Source organism: Penicillium waksmanii, assembly GCF_028829765.1.
Source record: "Penicillium waksmanii strain IBT 27052 chromosome Unknown utg000009l:1.0-4314994.0:1.0-4318279.0, whole genome shotgun sequence".
NCBI classification, from domain to species: domain Eukaryota; kingdom Fungi; phylum Ascomycota; class Eurotiomycetes; order Eurotiales; family Aspergillaceae; genus Penicillium; species Penicillium waksmanii.
This window is the reverse complement of record NW_026643255.1, coordinates 1,568,605-1,585,604: the sequence shown is the minus strand read 5'-3', so window position 1 is coordinate 1,585,604 and position 17,000 is coordinate 1,568,605. Positions and strand designations below refer to the sequence as shown.

Here is a 17,000-nt window from a genome sequence, read left to right as displayed (position 1 = left end):
TAAAAGAGCATGGGCCATACCTTTTGTACACACGGGCGTGTTGCCGATTGATAAATTTCTGGTTGACGAACTCATTGAATCAATCTCCTTTGGTGTAGGTTTCAGGACGAAATTCCGATTTGAGCTTTTCGTGGTGTTCCTTTGCTGTATGCTTGTCTGTTGTGCGTTTGTCGAAATAGTAACCTGCGATTTTTCGATATTTTTTGATCGCTTTGCCTCTTCATTGGCAAGTGGTCTTTGTGGCGTGACGCTCCGCTGCGTCTGAAAGTAGGCCATGCGAAACTTTCCTTGGCAGAATAATCCATCATCTCTATTGCAGTGATTTAAGTAAGACCATGCGTCGTCGAATAATATATTACAATTGCACATTTGACACGAGGGAACATGCTGTAAAGCCTCGAAATGAGCACGGAGGGCTTTCAGACTCTTGAATCCACCTTTTCTGCATTCCGGACACCTGAAAAGAGGTTGTTGGTACGGAACTGAGCGATCTGCCATTTTGGTGCTATAAGTCCAAAGCTTTGAGTGAAATGTTTGATGAAAGAAGCAAGTCGGAGTGGCCTTGAAGAACAAGGGGTCCCCGACACCCAGATGGGCATGGGCGGGCCCTCGGAATTTCGACGTGTCATAGCAGTCCGTTACCGCCCCACCTCGTGTACCTTGAACACAGTGATGCCCTACAACAGGTACGTTGAAACTGCATTTAAACAGGTGTCCTACTGCCGGATTCGAATACATATCATATTCTGTACAAAATATGGCAAAGATTTAGTAGTATTGGTAGCTATAGGGTGTTCACGCAAGCGAACCAACCCTTCAAGGCCCTGGCTTTCAGCAGACACCAGCGCAGTATCTCATAGGATCATCTGCATTGAATAAGCATGATTTCCTGCATCGTATATATTCATCTTCAATCGCCAATTGACAGTAAACTGTATAGTTCGGACGAATCAAAACAGTCCAATTATATCGTCTGCGTTATAGATCATGCCATGTCACGTGGATCCCCACACTTCCAGCTCCCTCCGCCCCGAACCGACTGGAGTGCCGATTAAAGATTCCCTCTCCAACTCACAATCCATACATAGACACACACCATGGCCTCCCCTCTTCGAGCAAATCCCTGGCGGGCATACCAGTGCCTTGCCCGTCAAAGGGTCCGCACCCCTCAAAACACCCGCCACCTCTCCTCGACCACCCTCCGATCCGTCAACAATGCCGCCAGCAATCCCCTCCGGTCCGCCGAGCGCGCAAAGCGTGTACAAGAGGTCGCGAAAGCGAAGCGCTCAGTCGTCATCTCTACCGTGGGAATTATTGCCTGCGCAGCGACAATGTACGGATTGGTCACGTATGACGTGTTTGGAGTCGAGGCATTGAAGAACAAGGAGGAGACCCCATCAAACAAACAAGCCGACGCCACTACCCCGACGAACAACGGTGCAATCAAGATGGATGGACCAACCGGCTTCCCAAGTGACGGCGGACCCCCAGTGATCCCCGTTCACGGCCAGGACCTCGTCGACCAAATCGCAACGGGCAACAGCTCAGTCCCATATTTCCCCACCACCATCCGCCTACCGTCCATCAAAGACGCCGACAAAAAACAAGCCGGCGACGAACTCTCCACCTCCGACGGCGACGAATACCAACTCCTCGGCCTGGGCATTCGCAGCGTCTCCTTCCTCTCAATCCAAGTCTATGTCGTAGGTCTATACGTCGCAAAAGCAGATATCACCGAGCTCCAGCAACGTCTAGTCCACACTGCCGTCCACCCACCCTCCAACGACACAGGCGCCATCTCCGGCATCGGCGCCGACGCAGCAACATCGCTCGTCCCGCCAGAACGTCAACAATTAAAGGAAATGCTCCTGGACCCGGAGAACGGCGACGCCGCCTGGTCAGCTATCATCAAGGATGACGGGATTCGAACTGCCTTCCGCATCGTGCCTACCCGTAACACGGACTTCATGCATCTCCGCGACGGCTGGGTCCGCGGCATCACTGCTCGTGCGCAACAGAAAAAGCCTGCCCCAGGCTCGACTGAGCTCGGCGAATTCCAAGATCAGGAATTCGGAACGTCGATGAATGACTTCAAGGCTGTTTTTGGCGGTGGTCAGCGGAAGAATGTTCCCAAGGGACAGACTTTGGTTCTGATGCGTGGTGCACAGGGTGCGCTGGATGCGATTTTCCAGCCTGATTCTACTAAGCCTATTCAGTGGATGGGGAGGGTTTCGGATGAGCGGGTCAGTCGGCTTGTTTGGTTGAATTATTTGGCTGGAAAGACTGTTTCTAGTGAGGGGGCGCGGAAGAATATTGTTGATGGGTTGATGACTCTTGTTGAGAGGCCCGTTGGAACTGTCACTCAGCGGATTGTTTAAGGTGGATGTAGATCGGGGCAATGTGTTTGTTGTTTCTGTGTACTATTAGGTGATTGGTGATTCTCTTTGTTCTGTCTCCTGGGATTGTTGTGATATCTTGGGTTCGATAGCTTGTTTCGCATCTCATGTATTGTAGCAAAGCGTTGGTTCTATTCGGGGGCTACACTGGATAATCTCTACCTCCCAACTCAATTACTATCTACAACTACTGTCACAGTTATCCGTGAGGGGTGGAGGCGTACAATTTAAAGATACGAAAGAGGGGCAGAGGTAGAGAAAAAAGCTTGCGCTTGCGCGTGCATGTGCAATAATAAACCAGCTAGCTAGAAGATACCATTCCTTCATCACCCTTTCAATTCAAAGTCTATGTTATGTGTTCATGTATGATCGAATTTAAAGGGCACCAGCATCCTTCAGGAGCTGGGGAAGCTGGCTCTTGACATTCTGGAGGTCGGAGTTACCGCCGATGTGCTTCTGCTTGATCCAGATGTTGGGAACGGTGCGCTGACCGGAAATCTCGTTGAGGGCGTCCTGGATAGCGGATCCATCATCTAAAACAGATAAGAGATTGTGGTCAGCATCCTATTCCATCACGTATGCATTTTTTTTTAACTCCGTAATATTGCATCAGATGCATGAAATATCGCGTGCAGGGAAGGGAAGAGAGCGGGGTCAAATAAGCACGGCGGAATGGAAGAAAGGAAGAAAGATCCAATCCCCGTACAAAAACATTCCATTCCATTCCCCGCGGCGCAAAAAGGTGTCACCCCATTCCAGGAAGAACGCAGTCAATAAAGAAAGGGAAGGAGGAGCGAAATATATCCGAGGAAAGGAAAGAAACACTAACCGATCTGGTCCAGTTCAACGAGGGTGAAGTTGGCATCGAAGCTGCTGAGAAGGCTCTTGCTGGAAGTGCAGTAGGGGCAGTAGGACTTGGAGAAGACGACGACGGCGTTCTCGTCGATGAGCTTCTGGGCCTTGGTCTTTGCGGCGGACATAGCGGCGGGAGATGGAGCGGCGAAGGAGCCGAAGAGACGTGTGAAGAAAGAAATGGTGGGCGATGGGAAGGAAACCGAGCGGGGGAGGCGGTTTCTTTTTCTTTAAAAGGGTTGTTCTGCTGGTTGCGGGAATGGAGTTGTTCGCCGGCCTTCGATTCGGTGATTCGGTCATTGCGCGGCGCGATGATGTCAGGTGATGATTTGTCATCGAATTGGACTGAGTATGGGATTATAGTATACATTAGTACATTTAATACGAGTACAGTTGAATAATTCTGATTCATGAGCACAGCTATAAATGCTCGCTAAGCTCAATAAGAGTTAAAAGACACTAGACAAGAAAACAATAGAACACGCTCGTCAGGATGGGAATATGGCAAAAGTGGCAACAAATGTGCGCAGTGGAGCAGAAAGAAGATGGAAAATAACAGTGGGGATAAGAGGGAAATATAAGATCAGAGCTCCATCAGATCTCTCGGTCAAAAAAAGAAAAAGGAAATGAAAAAGATATACACGGGTGCAGTAACCTCGCTCGAGAATGGTTCGGTAAACATCCTTTTTTTTTCGGCTTAACTTCCAGTCACACCGACTGGAAGTAAAGAAGAATGATCACAGTAGAATGGAAAGGGAAAATGTATGGAAAGGAGTGGATGCATATGTAAAGGAAAATGATATGCTCCGGTGAGAATAAGGTCCGAACCGAATTAAAAGGAAAAGTTTTGTGCGATAGGCTAAGAGTGGAAAGGAAGAAGCCGAGTAAACACCATCCCACCGGGTCCGCTGAAAGGTTAAAAAGGGAAGGGAAGGGGGGGGAGAAAAAAAAAAAAACTAGTAAGCATCAACAGAGAAAAAGAAAATCGAGGCCAAGTTGTTGGTTGGTGTTGGTGTATGGGTTGTGTGCCAATATCAAAGGTATCGCGGTGGTGAGGAGGAATGAACGTCCATCACATCACAATGCAGCATCCACAGCTCTTTTCTTTTTTGGGCTGCTCCTGTGCAGAGACCACTGGAGGGTTCCAGTTGGGGTTGGGGGTCAATCCCAGCGGGGGGGGTGTCCTGTACCTTTGGCATGGTACTATAGCCGGTACTTGTGTTGGGTCTTGGTGGTTCGGGACTCTTGGGGGGTTGAGGTGGTTGAGGTGGTTCTTGGTTCTTCTCCTCGGTTGGCTGGATGGGTTCCCCTGTCTTGGGCGGCACAGGAGGGATATCGTTAGGATACACAGCCAGAGGTGCAAAGTCTCGATCGTAGGTATTAGGCGTCCGGCCTTCTTTCTCCCACTGTTCCTGCAGCATTTTCTTGGCAAGAGTGGGAAGCATCTGCTGGTCAGGCGGAAGGCGAGGATCCGGCTTGTACATCGTGGCCAGCCATGGTGGATCTCCCTCGGGACGATTGACTCCGGTGGTAGGCCGGGTTTCTCCTCCTCGGGTGGTTGGTCGCTGAGATGTGTTCCCTGAAACCGCACGCGATCTCGCTGTCGTGGCCGAAGGCTTTCGGTTGGCAGGTGGGGCGGAGGTCTTGCGGTTTGCAGATCCCGTGGCCTTGGCTGGGGTCTTCTTTGGGGTGTTCTGGGTAGTGTTGAAGTTGAATCCGCGGCTGTTGGGGCGGCTATTAGGAGAGGGTGTGGTTGGTTCGGCGTCGGTGTTGAGAGGCTCGCTGGCTCTACGGCCTCGAGAAAACTCGTCATCCTCAAGTTCATCCGTAGCTGCACGACTGCGAGCACCACGGGAATCGCGACCGCTACCCAATGGCACCGGACTAGCCATCGAAATGGGTATCCGGGAGGAACTCTTTCGGAGACCGGGGTTACTGTAGATACTGGCTGCTGCTTCGTCTGCAGCAATCTCTTCAGGTCGTCGAAGATCCCACTGCTGAAGCTTCTTTTCATCGCCACCTTCACGGCTACCCCTATGTTCCTCCCGGAGTTGAGGCCATGGTTCCGAGTGCTCTGTGTTAGGCGATGTCACCGCAGTGCCGCCATTCGTAATACTCTGGTGGGAATCATGGCTCTGGCCACGTCCTGCACTCGACTTGCTCTCGGCTCTCATTCGTCGTTGGAATAGTTTGGCTGCCTGGTGAAGTTCCTCGCTCTCGATTTTGGCGAGTTTGTCTCGGTGAATCCAGCTCTCAGGGTTGAATTCTATCGATTTTTCATCCAGCTCCTCGCCCGTGTCTTTGCGACTCGATGTATCGTTCCCGGGGGCATCACGCATACTGCTAATGTCACTTCCATGTCGGTTTAGACTGTGGTCTCGTCGGCCGCGGTGTGCATAATAAGGGGCATCGTTTCCGGGCATGGTTCGGGAGACAGACGAGCTTCGTGAGCCGTTGGAGTTTCGATTCCTAGTCGATCTCGCACGGACGGAGCTAGAGTCATGGGAGGTCCGTGGTTTTGAGGAATGTTGGGGAGTGCCCTGTGCGAGAAGGAGAATATATCAGTCAGAAGATGCCCCTCGGGTGTTTTTTTTTCCCTCTCCTCTCCGCCTTTCCGCCTCGAAATCTTCCCCGGATAGGAAAGGAAGAGGAAAATAAAGAAGCCAATTCTGCATCAGATGAGAACTTACATCGCTACCAATTGGTACAGAGAATTCCCATTTTTCATTGTCCACGCCTCCAGAGGGCAGGGCTTCAGTCGAATACGCCGTGGCGACGCCCGCCATTCCCAGGGTTTGGGGGTGTTTTGGGGGGTCTATGGGTGTGGTGGGGTGGGATAAGGGAAGAATAAGGCCAGTCCAGCTGGAACCTGCTTCAAAGGTGACAAGCAGAGGGATATTCCGAGTCGATATCCGCTTGTGCCGTCAGAGTGTGTCTCGATCAAGCCATACCAGAGCTTAGCCGAATACCGACACGAACCAGAAAGTGGGCGAAGATGGAGAATCGGGGAGGTGGGTGGTAAGGGGAAACAGTCCCGCACACCGCAGTGGGGAGGGCCCAAAGAAGTAAATTGTAAATACCCAGACACTGCAGGGGGGGCAAGTGGAGGTGCAGTTGACTCGCAGGTGGCTGTTTGAGGCGTGGATTGGGTAAAAGTGGTTCTGGGCAGATCGGGGTTCGTCGCGATCCACGGGTGAGAGCTACCACCGGCGCGTGATGGTTCCGTGGGCGAGTCGAGTTGGAGCAATAAAGATTCAAGGTTCAGATCGGCCACTGAAGGTTGTCAAGTGTCTCGAGGCAATGACAATACTCTGTGCTGTGAGTCGAGGCGCGTACTCTAGTTGCACGCAAGGTTGAGCCACGAGGGGGAGGGGGGTTGGGGGGGGAAGATCGTGTGGTTCCGAGAGGGATAGAAAGAGAGGGTGTGTGTGTATGAGAGAGAGAGAGAGAGGGAGATGGATAGATAGTAGAACACAATTTGATGCAGACACAGACACCAAAACCACCTTTAGCCAGGACCAGCACCGAGAGGGAAATGCGAATGCGAATGATGGGGGGGGGGAAGGTAAAAGGGAGGAACCAACGAGTAACGAGCGAAAGAAGGCCCGGCTGGGAATAGCCCCGTTTTTCTTTTCTTTTCCTTTGCCCACCCTCTACTTTACTCCGTACGAGTAAAGTTTTACATGCTGTCCCCCGTTACGGAGTACTTTGGACTGGTATATTGATTGCTCTATTCAATGGCCCGTCCTGCAGCCATCTATACTAATTGACTAATTGATTGTTGCTACGGTACAGAGTGCAGAAAGGGTACTAGTATCCTCTATCACCTCTATCACCTGGATCATGGCCATAGCCATGGCCATTTGACGGTTGGTCCGTGGTGGAGCTTTTGCCCCCCCTGAACCACGCCGATCCCTGCAAGATCCGAGTCTGGCCCTTCTCAACTTGGACTTCCTCATGTCTCCGGGTTGGAAATGGAAGCAACAATCGATGGTATTCTTATTCTTATTCATATATCTACTCGTACGGAGATCGATCTGAGATGAAGGCATCGAAGAGGAACTGAAAGCCGAGGCCTGAGCGGTTGACTCCTCAGAAACGCCGATCCATGCAATGCCATTCCCGTCCCTTCGCCTCTTGACAGGTCCATAGATCACAAAAGTCCGCGTCCCGTATGCAAATAACAAGTCTATGTGTAAAGGATTCCCTCCCCCGCAGTACGGAGTACATGGTAGCAAAATCCCGGAGAGGAAAGGGGGGAAAGAAAAGAAACAGAGAAAAGGATGGTGAGGTATACACAGAAAATAATCCACCTGTCTTAAGGTTGATCGAGGAGGCTTCTATTTCCCGACCTGGTCCAGCCGGTCCAAGTTTGCCTGCGCTTCTTTGATCAAAGCCTTGCGCGCGTTGCGAATCGTCACGTCGCCATCCGGCACGATTCCGTCTGCCTTGAGCATAATCTGCGCCAGGATCGTCTCGCTGAGCTTCTTGTGCTCAAACTCCCGCTTCTTCGGGTCCGTGGGCGGGTCCGCCACATACTCATCACATAGTGGTACAATCTCTTGCTGGAGGTATCCAAGCAGTGCAGATACCTGCTCCAATGCACCCAGTTCCTTAATGTTAGGCGACGGAGGTGGCATATACGCTGAGCCGCCCGATGAGGTGGGACGCGACGGGACCGAAGAGGGAGGCGCTAGGAAATCATCGCGGGGAGGGTTGCCCTCGGTCGTCTTCTTTCCCTTGTTCTTCTTCTTGTTCTTGCTCTTAGACTTTTTGCGGGACTTGGAGGCCGAGCCTGAGTCCCCGTCTTCGTCTCCGCCGATGCGAGATGCCGATGAATCAGGACGGACCCTGGAATCGCTCAACTGGCCACTGTCACGGTCTGAGTGGTCACTTGGGGTGTTGGCGTCGACCTCTGACACCACGCACAGAACCTCTGAGTGCTGTTTGAGGCCCTCTGCCTTGCATGGTCGCGAGTCATCTTTCAACAGATTCCCTTTGTACAGTAATCGAACACGGTTCGGGTTGTTGGCGCCCACTTTCGCCGCGGCCGCCTGTCGAAGCGCAGCGACTGTCAACACACCATCGTCGATAGCGAATGCGGGGAAGTGTAGAGGGTAGATGGTACCGCGGTGTCGGAGACGAATGATATCTGGCTCGTTGTCGGCAGCACTTCCTGCATATTGACCACCGTGCTGAGGGGGGGGCCACTGCCGGTGGGTCGACAATATAATCCGGTGTGATATAACTAAAATCCTCGTCGCTGACCTGCGGGGCGGTAGCGTAGTTTGGCGAACGGCGCCAGAAGCCAGAAAGGGGGTTACCCCAGCTCATTCCGACAATGGTGAGTATGCAGATAAGGATAGCCGCACAGATAGCGGTTGTTTGTTCGTCGGCGTCGAATGGGAGGGCTTGCGCGACGGAGCGAAAGGGCGTGGGTGACAGGTAAGTCAGATACGGATCCAGTCGGGGGCGGAGGGAGTGCAGGAACTCGGGGATGTTGTCGGTGACGTGGTCCAGGTAGACAGCGCACTTCTCGCCCAAGGTGGATTGAGCGAGGGGAGAAGGCAGGAGAGTCATGGATCTCTGAAAGATGGCGGGACCAGCAAGTGGTGAAGTCATGCTGCCTGCGGTCTCAAAGTTGGCTGACAAGGCGGAGAGCGCCGTCTTTTTGCCGTGGCGTGGAGCCTGCTAGTAGTTACCAGTTACACTCCCACTGGCATACACACTAGCTAGTACGTTTGTTGGAAACCCCACGCTGGAACTGGAATCAGACCGATCACTGTCGAATCCGAATTCGTTCCAAGTGTGAGGTGGGACTCGGAACTGTGGGTGCCTTGTCTCGAGGCTGCCGGTGTGGCGAAGTCGTGGATTGTCTAGCACTTTCTAGGTATATTTTTCTTGTGAACCTTGGAACGGAGCAGTGAACTACTAGTACAATTTGAAATTGCAAAAGACAGGACCTACCCAGGTAACAGACATTCTAGACATGGAACCCTGGGCGCCGGTGTTTTGTGAGTAACTAGCGACCACCACAAGTCTAGTCATGCGCTAAGCTGAGGAGTTGTCAGCCTCTTTCAAAAGTCGTCACTAGTGGCATATGAAGGGGATCATATTGACTCGGAATCATACCATATAGGTATACTAGCAGTTGCCCAAGTGCCCACTAGCACTTGAGTTATCGAGGTGGAGTTCTAGACCCCGAGAGCATACAGCTGCTTGTAGGGACACCCATAACTAAGTCGCCAGAGGAAATATCAAGTAGATGAAAACTTAAACTTAAATAATATAGTACTGTATGGCTATAGTATTATAATGGTTGGTCAATAATATAGTATTTATTGGCGCTTGATATACAATATTCCTATTTTACTCTCATGTTGTTGCCTAGTATGATGGATATATATCGTCCACGGGTGTTCAGATCCTTCTTTTCGTTTTGCGGTCAACGGTAGTACGCATGAAGTCCACGGCAAGTTGCTCTGGAACTTAGGTTTCCTCCAAGACAAACGCCCTCTACTTCAAGTTTGTTCTACTACCCAACAGTGCCTAGTAGTACTAGATTACCCCCCCAGATTTCACTTTGCGGCATGCAATCTAAGGTTGCTTCTAAGGTTTGCTTTGCACATGTCCATGTATCAATGCCCTGCGGCTCACGATGCTTTAGTACTAGTGGATACCGTATCTATATCAAATGCTGCCGTTAGAGTACTAGTAAATACACAAATACTATGTTAAGAAACTACAGTATAGGCTATGGTATTCTAGGGTTCAATTGAATCCTATACGAATACAGATTTGATTTAGAATACTACTACGATGCAAATACCCGTGGACCGTTTGAAAACAGTATTTTGATTTCTGGCTGCCAGCATGGCTATATGTCTTGAAAAGGACTACCGCCCTAGCCTTGTGCTTTATCTTGACAAAAAAAAGAGAGAAATATACCCAGACATGTCAAGAAGTGTATCATCTCGATATAGTAGCAAAGCAAAAAAGTACCTGCCCCCATCCAGGATCGAACTGGAGACCTCGGGATTGCAATTCTGTTACCAGAATCGTCATATGACAAGATATGAGACCCACGTCATAGCCAACTAGACCATAGAGGCTTGGTATAAATTGTGGCGCAGTTTGATGCTATATCAGCCTACATAAAGGATGGCGACCCGCCCCGGCCACTCTATATCTACCACACTACTAGTTTTCTTGGGCCACCTAGGTGTTCAATCAAGTTATATTTTATCCACAGAGCAGCCTGATACTATAAAGAATATATATATTGGAGCAGAGTTTTCAACCCGTTCTTAGCCGGCGATTCTTCCTTCAAGTGGTTATTGCTTCTGACCTCTTGAACTGCGCCTCGCAGCAAACACATTGCTTAATCTCACGATGATTCCGTGATCAAATTGATTTTCTCCTCGGAGCCCTGGAGGTAAATGAAAGTTAGGCTCCACATAAATCAATGCTTCAAGATACACACATGTTCGCTAATCGCCTCTCATTTCCAACCAATGCCAGGTGCTTAATAGTCGATCATATTATCTGCGACGGAAACCCGACCGACAAAACCCCCCGAGTCGAAGAAGGAGAAAATTCACTATAAATCATCAAAAAGCAAGAGTATTATCTGATTCGATTAAATAGCTGTGGCTGGTCAATTTTTTAAAAGGATTTTGGCGATGCTAGCCAGATACTGCCCCCCCCTCTCTTTAGTCACTTCGCAAATATAATCAAGTACCAACTCCGAACAGCCCTAAATTCACTGGATAGTGTTCTATGTCTCTGAAACCTACCCCCGATGATAGCACTTGGATAAAATTCCCACATGTGGACTAAACGCGAGAGATTGGAGAGTGAGATGCGGAGAGGAAAACACCGGTAGAATATGGCCCTGCATCGCCAAACAGACGGACCTTATCACGCCAGCGCTTGTCAATCCTTCATCGGTAAGATTAAAATTAAACGTGCCATAGAATAAGTATTGCGGAGGACAGCACCATTTCCATTATTGATTGTTTTGTGGAGGTGATATCCCACATGGCTTCGCTCAAGACAAGGGCACGATTGAGATAGTAATACTTGTCGTGAGTCAAGAGTTCTCCAGAAAGCTTTTAGTGGCGGGCTGAGCCGACCTCGCTGAATTATGTCAGAGTTTGATTTTCCCGAGAAATGTACTGGCCGAGAGCCAATAGCTTTCAGTTGATATTTCTCAGAATCTAGGAATTAGCGTTGTCGATACTGGTCATCATTAGTACTGGTGATGCTATTGAATGAATCAAAAACGTCATCAAATTGACAATTCACGTATATGCACAGCCGATATTTTGAATATCGAGCCATTCTGCAAGCTAATAACCTCTTGTCTGATCTGAACAATATTTGTTCATTAAGAAATTCCTTAATACGCTCAGCATTTGTCACACGAGGGCTCACACTAGCACGTGACTAAAACTCTCCGCATCCAGACTCAGTTTCGGGAGACCAAATATCTGCCGATGTTCTTCAACCGAGCCTCTATGGTCTAGTTGGCTATGACGTGGGTCTCATATCTTGTCATATGACGATTCTGGTAACAGAATTGCAATCCCGAGGTCTCCAGTTCGATCCTGGATGGGGGCAGGTTCTCTTTTTTTTGGCCTTTGGTGGGTCTGATAATCCGTCTGAAATAGGGGTGGTTATCTTCATGTGTTTTATTTGCTTCCTTTTGCTTACGTGTGGCCCTCAAGAAGAGGGAAAAGGGTTGAATATCTTTGTAAGAATTATATATCGGATAGTCTAGGCTATACTATTTGTTCACAGGTGTTTGCGTACCTAGTAGAAGCCCTCTAAAGAAAACGGCAGAAGAGTAGAGGCGGAGCGGATTGCATGTTGTTTGTTAGCATGCCTTAGCGCTTAGATCACAGATATTTAGTTGCTGTCCCATGTGCTTCTTCTTCTTCCTCCTTCCGCGTCTCATGCTTAGTATTTCGTAAAGCTACTTTGTGGGTGTCTATCTCCATTCGTATCTGAGCTGTACAAGAGAACTTTTCGGAAAAATATTATATGATGGCACAAATACGAGTGGAGATGAACATCCACAAAGTAGGAGCAGTTGCCATGCGTGTTCAGAGTAATTCCTTTGGGCATTCCACTGGAAAAAAAAAACCCATAACATGCTGTCAAGCTAACTATTTCACAAATCAACAAGCAAGCAAAATGCAAAATCAAATCCCAAGATATTGCAGATTCATTATCAATTCAGGATCCAAATCTTCCGGAAAGAAGAAATTGAAAAATCAAGCTCGACTCTCATATCCAAATCTTTATTTTGATTTATCTATCCACCGTATCATTCACGCTCATCAAAACAGTACTGGAGAGTATACCAATCCAGCTACTGACCAGGCCATCTGTGATTAAGTCGACAGCCATTTCCTGAAAGGGAGCGTCCTCGTCCCCGTCCCTGTCGGGGGATACTGGGTTGAGAGCCCTTGCATCTTCAATGCCATGCATGACGATACGCGCGAGGTATGCCTTGAGTGATCCGATTGCCCGAGTCCGACCTGGACAGTCTACTAGAGACTTATTATGACTCGGAGGCTGAATCTGCGGCGGCGTCTCGCGGTCGTTAGGCTCATTTTTGACCTTGTGGTTTGGTTCTGGTTCTGGGGTTTGCGGCCTGGGGGCGTGTCCGTTTGTCTGGATAGATTTACGTCGTTGAGGAGTTGACTTTTGATGACGGCCAGTGAAGTTAGCTCCTGTGATCCATGACGGATATATCCTCGGAAATCCCTTCCAAGGTTCAATGTACATGGTTTATAGGCTGCTGGCAATGTCGCCAGGTATGTCCTGGAGTACCACAGTCCCAGCAGATAGGCCGAGATCGTCGATTCCCAGGCGTAGGATGACGATACTGTGGTCGATATCTATCTGCACGGTGATGATGGAAGGATGCGGACGACGAGCCCCCCCTCCGTGACTCTGTATCGCCCCATGGTACCTCTTGGGGAGGCGGGTCGACCCCGTGGGGTGTTAGCTCTTGTCATTTAGGTGAGTAGATCTCGAGAGCTGGGGTTTCCTCGGAATAGAGTGTGCGTCGTTGTGTTGATATGAGGGATGATGTTGTTGAAGTTTGAGTGGCGTGAAAAGAGAGGAAAAGCGTCTCTTTGAATCGATGTTTGAAACTTGGATTGTTAAATTTTCCGTGGTAGATACCTTGTAGCTATCTTCTAACCATTTAGGTCGATCAACGGGGTAGATAGAAGTATTCTACACAAATTCTAACATACCACTTTCTCTCGACTCGGAATCTTACGAAGGCGTCAAAGACCAGGAGACGATCGAGCTGGAAATGCATGTACATGCAGTAGATAACATACGTAACTAAAAAAACCAGAGTGACCCGTTGCAAAGTACAAAAAAGGAGCCGGAAATAGTAAATAAAGGGAGACAATAACTCCAGTTCAGTCCGCAAGATAACAGGTGAAGACATCCTTAACACAATAAAAAAAACATCGGAGCTAGGGTGAAATAGATACTAACTCATCACACCGAACTGTCTTGTGCGATCGGAATCTCGAACTCGCGATACCCCTCCACCAACCCGTCCTTCAGCTTTGTCACAGCAACCCAAGCAGGAGCAAACTGCCTCACTTCATCCAGAGCAGGAATGACGCCGGGGGTATTATCATCACTCCAGATACAAGAGACACGGCCCTTGACAGGGAAGGCTCTTCTTCCTCCTCAGATGTGGCATCGTGCTTCGAAAATTCGACGTCGACGCTCCATTTCGCATCCCACGTCCGACTCCAGAGACGGATCTCACTGAGACCTTCACTGGCTGGATGACTGAACCGTTTATCTGGGGCAGAGCTGCCCACGACACTGAAGTTCTTGATCGAGTAGCGGTCCATTGTGATACGGCAAGAGCGGGTGTTTTGCCCCGCGATATCGAAGTGGGCGGAGCGAGTCTCGGCGTTGGGAGTGGAGATGTTGAATGAGACCCAGTCTGATGAAGGGCCGGGGGATTTGGAGGAGGTTTTGCTTGGGACGACATGTGGCTCTGGGCCATTCCAGGAACATTGTACGCGGTTGGTGAAATCGGAACACTCTGTTTGTCCCGAAGAGCTGGGAAGTCCGCGGACAACTTCTTCCACGAATGGCTGCATGCCTGTGAGATATGCGGTAGAATTTCCATTGTCCAGATCGACTTGTTGGTGGAAGAAAATCTTCACGCGGTTTGAGTCGGAGAATGGGAAGGCAACGAGGTTGTAGATCAGGGTGCCGATAAGGATGAAGAACAGGAAAAGCGGGACGTGGTAAGTGAATCGATGAATGTACGGCAGCATCGGGGCGAATAGAACAGCCGTCAGAATGGCGATGGATAGATACACGAACAGCTGCGGGCTGCCATCCTGACCGGTTTGATGAAGGGCACTGGTAAGTATGAGACCAAGTGGGGCGACCAGTGTGAGAATGATAGGGACAGTGAGAATAAGTTGCAGAATCCAGGTCCAGCGTGGCATGGACGAACTCCATGATTGTTCGTTTCCATAGACGTTCGGGTCAGCTTCTTCCTCATTGTCCGCTTCATTTTCGGCGGTTTCATTAGAGACATTAACGTAGTTTGCAAATGTGGTCCGTTGACGATTATCACGAAGAAGCGATGTCGATTCAGTTGCCTCCTCCTCGACATCGTCATCTTGGCGTTCTTCTCCGGATAAAAGACCGAGTCGGCTACCGAAGCTGCTGGCTCGCCGCGAGCCTTGCGCAAATTGACTGATGTATTCGGTCATAGTCGGTAGGGAGAAAAGCTCCAGATACGAGATCCATGTCGCCAAGAAGACTCCAGAGAAGTAAAAGAACATGAAGTAGCCACCAGCCAAACCTTCCTCGTTCTCAAAGACAGTGGCCACAACCAACAAAGCCCAAGTGAGAACAAACAGCCAGGTCCAAGTGTAGATTCGGTGGAAAGCGGAAGGACGGGCGAAGTCAGCCACGCAGGAGACAAACCAAGCCAAGAAGATCCAGGCGGATATCATCATGCTCCACACAGCGTAGCTGCTGCTGTGCGAAATGAAAGGGTTAACCTTGGTCACCATATAGGCAAATCCCACAGTCACAGCAGTAGGAACACCGATCAGAAAGGGAAACCGGAAGAAACCACGCAAGCCTCGAAGCGCGAACTTCTCATCGCTGAAATCAAACGACGCCGAAGAACGGAACAAGTACATCCTATCCGCATGCGAAAGTGCGATGCTAGTCACGAGGAGAGTCAAGGGCGCGACAATCAGGATCGTAACCGACAATGCGAAGAGAGTATGCAGTTGGAACACAGCAAACGCAGCACCGAAGAGGTCGAACCAAACAGCCTTCGTCCCCGTACCACTAGATACAAGGCCATCATCCCGAAGATGTCCATCAAACTGGTCACTGGAATCAGAAACAAGTTCCTCGGTGGTTGCCACGGACGCGGACAGCATATGCCAAACAGAGTCCAGGCTGGTATGTCGCGCATCATCCTGATCGGTATGATATCTCGCCCGCGGTTCAAAGAAAGCAAGATCCAGACCGCGCAGTCCGAGCATGCCTTCGAAAACAACATAATCCGTCTGACTACTAATAAGTCCCTTCTCAAACCCATTGGCGCTAAGAACCGTACCGAACGGATTCTTCGATTTCGCATACGCCTGCGTAACCTCCGTATCCGAGCTCCGGAACAGTGTCGCTCGCCCCCCAGCACCAGCACCTTCCAGGTTCAGAAACGTGTGGGCGAATTTCGACAACGGGTGCTGGCTATACGCGCGCGCACCGTTCAGATAATCCTCCTCGCCGTTATTGAACAGCACCACCAGCCCACGACGCGGGGCGTGGCCGGGCGTAGTGAAGTACTTTAGTAGCTGTAGACAAGTCACGACACCGACACCGTCATCTGTCGCGCCATATCCGGTCGAAACGCTGTCGTAGTGCGCATTAACCAGTACCCCTCCCTTGCCAACGGGTGTTTTGCCAGGAACCTCCCACCAATTGTCCGTCTTATCTTCATAGCCGCGAATATAAACGAGGATGTTCGTGCCTTCAAAGTACACGCCTAGACGACCGTCCACTGAGGTAAGGTTCGAGGTGAGGTCGTCGAAGACGAAAACGTCGGGCTTTTCTTCATCGTAGGCCTGGTACTCTGCCGCAGGAGCCGTGGTCTTGGTAATCGCGTCGATACGTTCCAGCAACCACGCGCGGACTTTGTCGTTTCGGCGCGAGTTATATGGGTGGAAGCCGCCCGTGAGGATCTGCAGGTCCTGCCATGCCTCGGTGAGGTCGAGGCCCTTGGGACTGGATTGTGGCGCGGTCGGGACGTTGGTGTTGATAACCAGGATAGGGATTAGTAGGGCTAGGTACACCAACGTCGTGATGATGGTGACCGGCCATGGGGTGAAGGCCAGAGGATTCCTGGCCTTGGGGGAAGCCATCGCCGCGGATGGTGTTGTCGAGGGGGGGATGTGGTGCGGAACAAGTTTTGAGGTTGCTTCAAGAATGCGGGGATAGCTACGGAGCTACCGTCTTTCCGGTCATGTCGTACACTCAGGCTGCATGATGTGATGCATCGCCGGCACGCCATATGCAAATGAAACTGGTCGTCGGGAGAATTTTCAAGAGAACTAGAGGACTTGAATTTAAATATTTAAATAATCATGTTTACTAAAAATATACTGCTCCGTACATGACTGCATACTTTGCCGAGACCCGCTTTCTATACAATTGTAAGCTCAGAAT

General features: G+C 50.0%; 6 protein-coding genes across 6 annotated transcripts; 1 reads left to right on the top strand and 5 right to left on the bottom strand.

The window, feature by feature from the left end:
* Positions 1-1,097: 1,097 nt before the first annotated feature.
* Positions 1,098-2,378, top strand: N7481_010964 (chalcone isomerase domain-containing protein; the record flags this gene model as incomplete). The annotated part of the gene is made up of 1 exon (XM_057270183.1): positions 1,098-2,378. One exon carries the CDS (start codon positions 1,098-1,100, stop codon positions 2,376-2,378), a length of 1,281 nt encoding a protein of 426 aa, XP_057117357.1.
* Positions 2,379-2,771: 393 nt separating this feature from the next.
* N7481_010963 (glutaredoxin) lies at positions 2,772-3,376 on the bottom strand (the record flags this gene model as incomplete). Its single annotated transcript, XM_057270182.1, has 2 exons — positions 2,772-2,929; positions 3,226-3,376. The coding sequence occupies 2 exons, from the start codon at positions 3,374-3,376 to the stop codon at positions 2,772-2,774; spliced, it is 309 nt and encodes a 102-aa protein (XP_057117356.1).
* Positions 3,377-4,282: 906 nt separating this feature from the next.
* Positions 4,283-6,034, bottom strand: N7481_010962 (uncharacterized protein; the record flags this gene model as incomplete). Its single annotated transcript, XM_057270181.1, has 2 exons — positions 4,283-5,788; positions 5,939-6,034. The coding sequence occupies 2 exons, from the start codon at positions 6,032-6,034 to the stop codon at positions 4,283-4,285; spliced, it is 1,602 nt and encodes a 533-aa protein (XP_057117355.1).
* A 1,554-nt stretch (positions 6,035-7,588) lies between these two features.
* On the bottom strand, positions 7,589-8,870 carry N7481_010961 (BAG family molecular chaperone regulator; the record flags this gene model as incomplete). Its single annotated transcript, XM_057270180.1, is given in 2 exon segments — positions 7,589-8,443; positions 8,460-8,870. The coding sequence occupies 2 exon segments, from the start codon at positions 8,868-8,870 to the stop codon at positions 7,589-7,591; spliced, it is 1,266 nt and encodes a 421-aa protein (XP_057117354.1).
* Positions 8,871-12,563: 3,693 nt separating this feature from the next.
* On the bottom strand, positions 12,564-13,043 carry N7481_010960 (uncharacterized protein; the record flags this gene model as incomplete). Its single annotated transcript, XM_057270179.1, has 1 exon — positions 12,564-13,043. One exon carries the CDS (start codon positions 13,041-13,043, stop codon positions 12,564-12,566), a length of 480 nt encoding a protein of 159 aa, XP_057117353.1.
* Positions 13,044-13,879: 836 nt separating this feature from the next.
* Positions 13,880-16,696, bottom strand: N7481_010959 (M28 family metallopeptidase; the record flags this gene model as incomplete). Its single annotated transcript, XM_057270178.1, has 1 exon — positions 13,880-16,696. The coding sequence occupies one exon, from the start codon at positions 16,694-16,696 to the stop codon at positions 13,880-13,882; it is 2,817 nt and encodes a 938-aa protein (XP_057117352.1).
* Between the last annotated feature and the right edge of the window lie 304 nt (positions 16,697-17,000).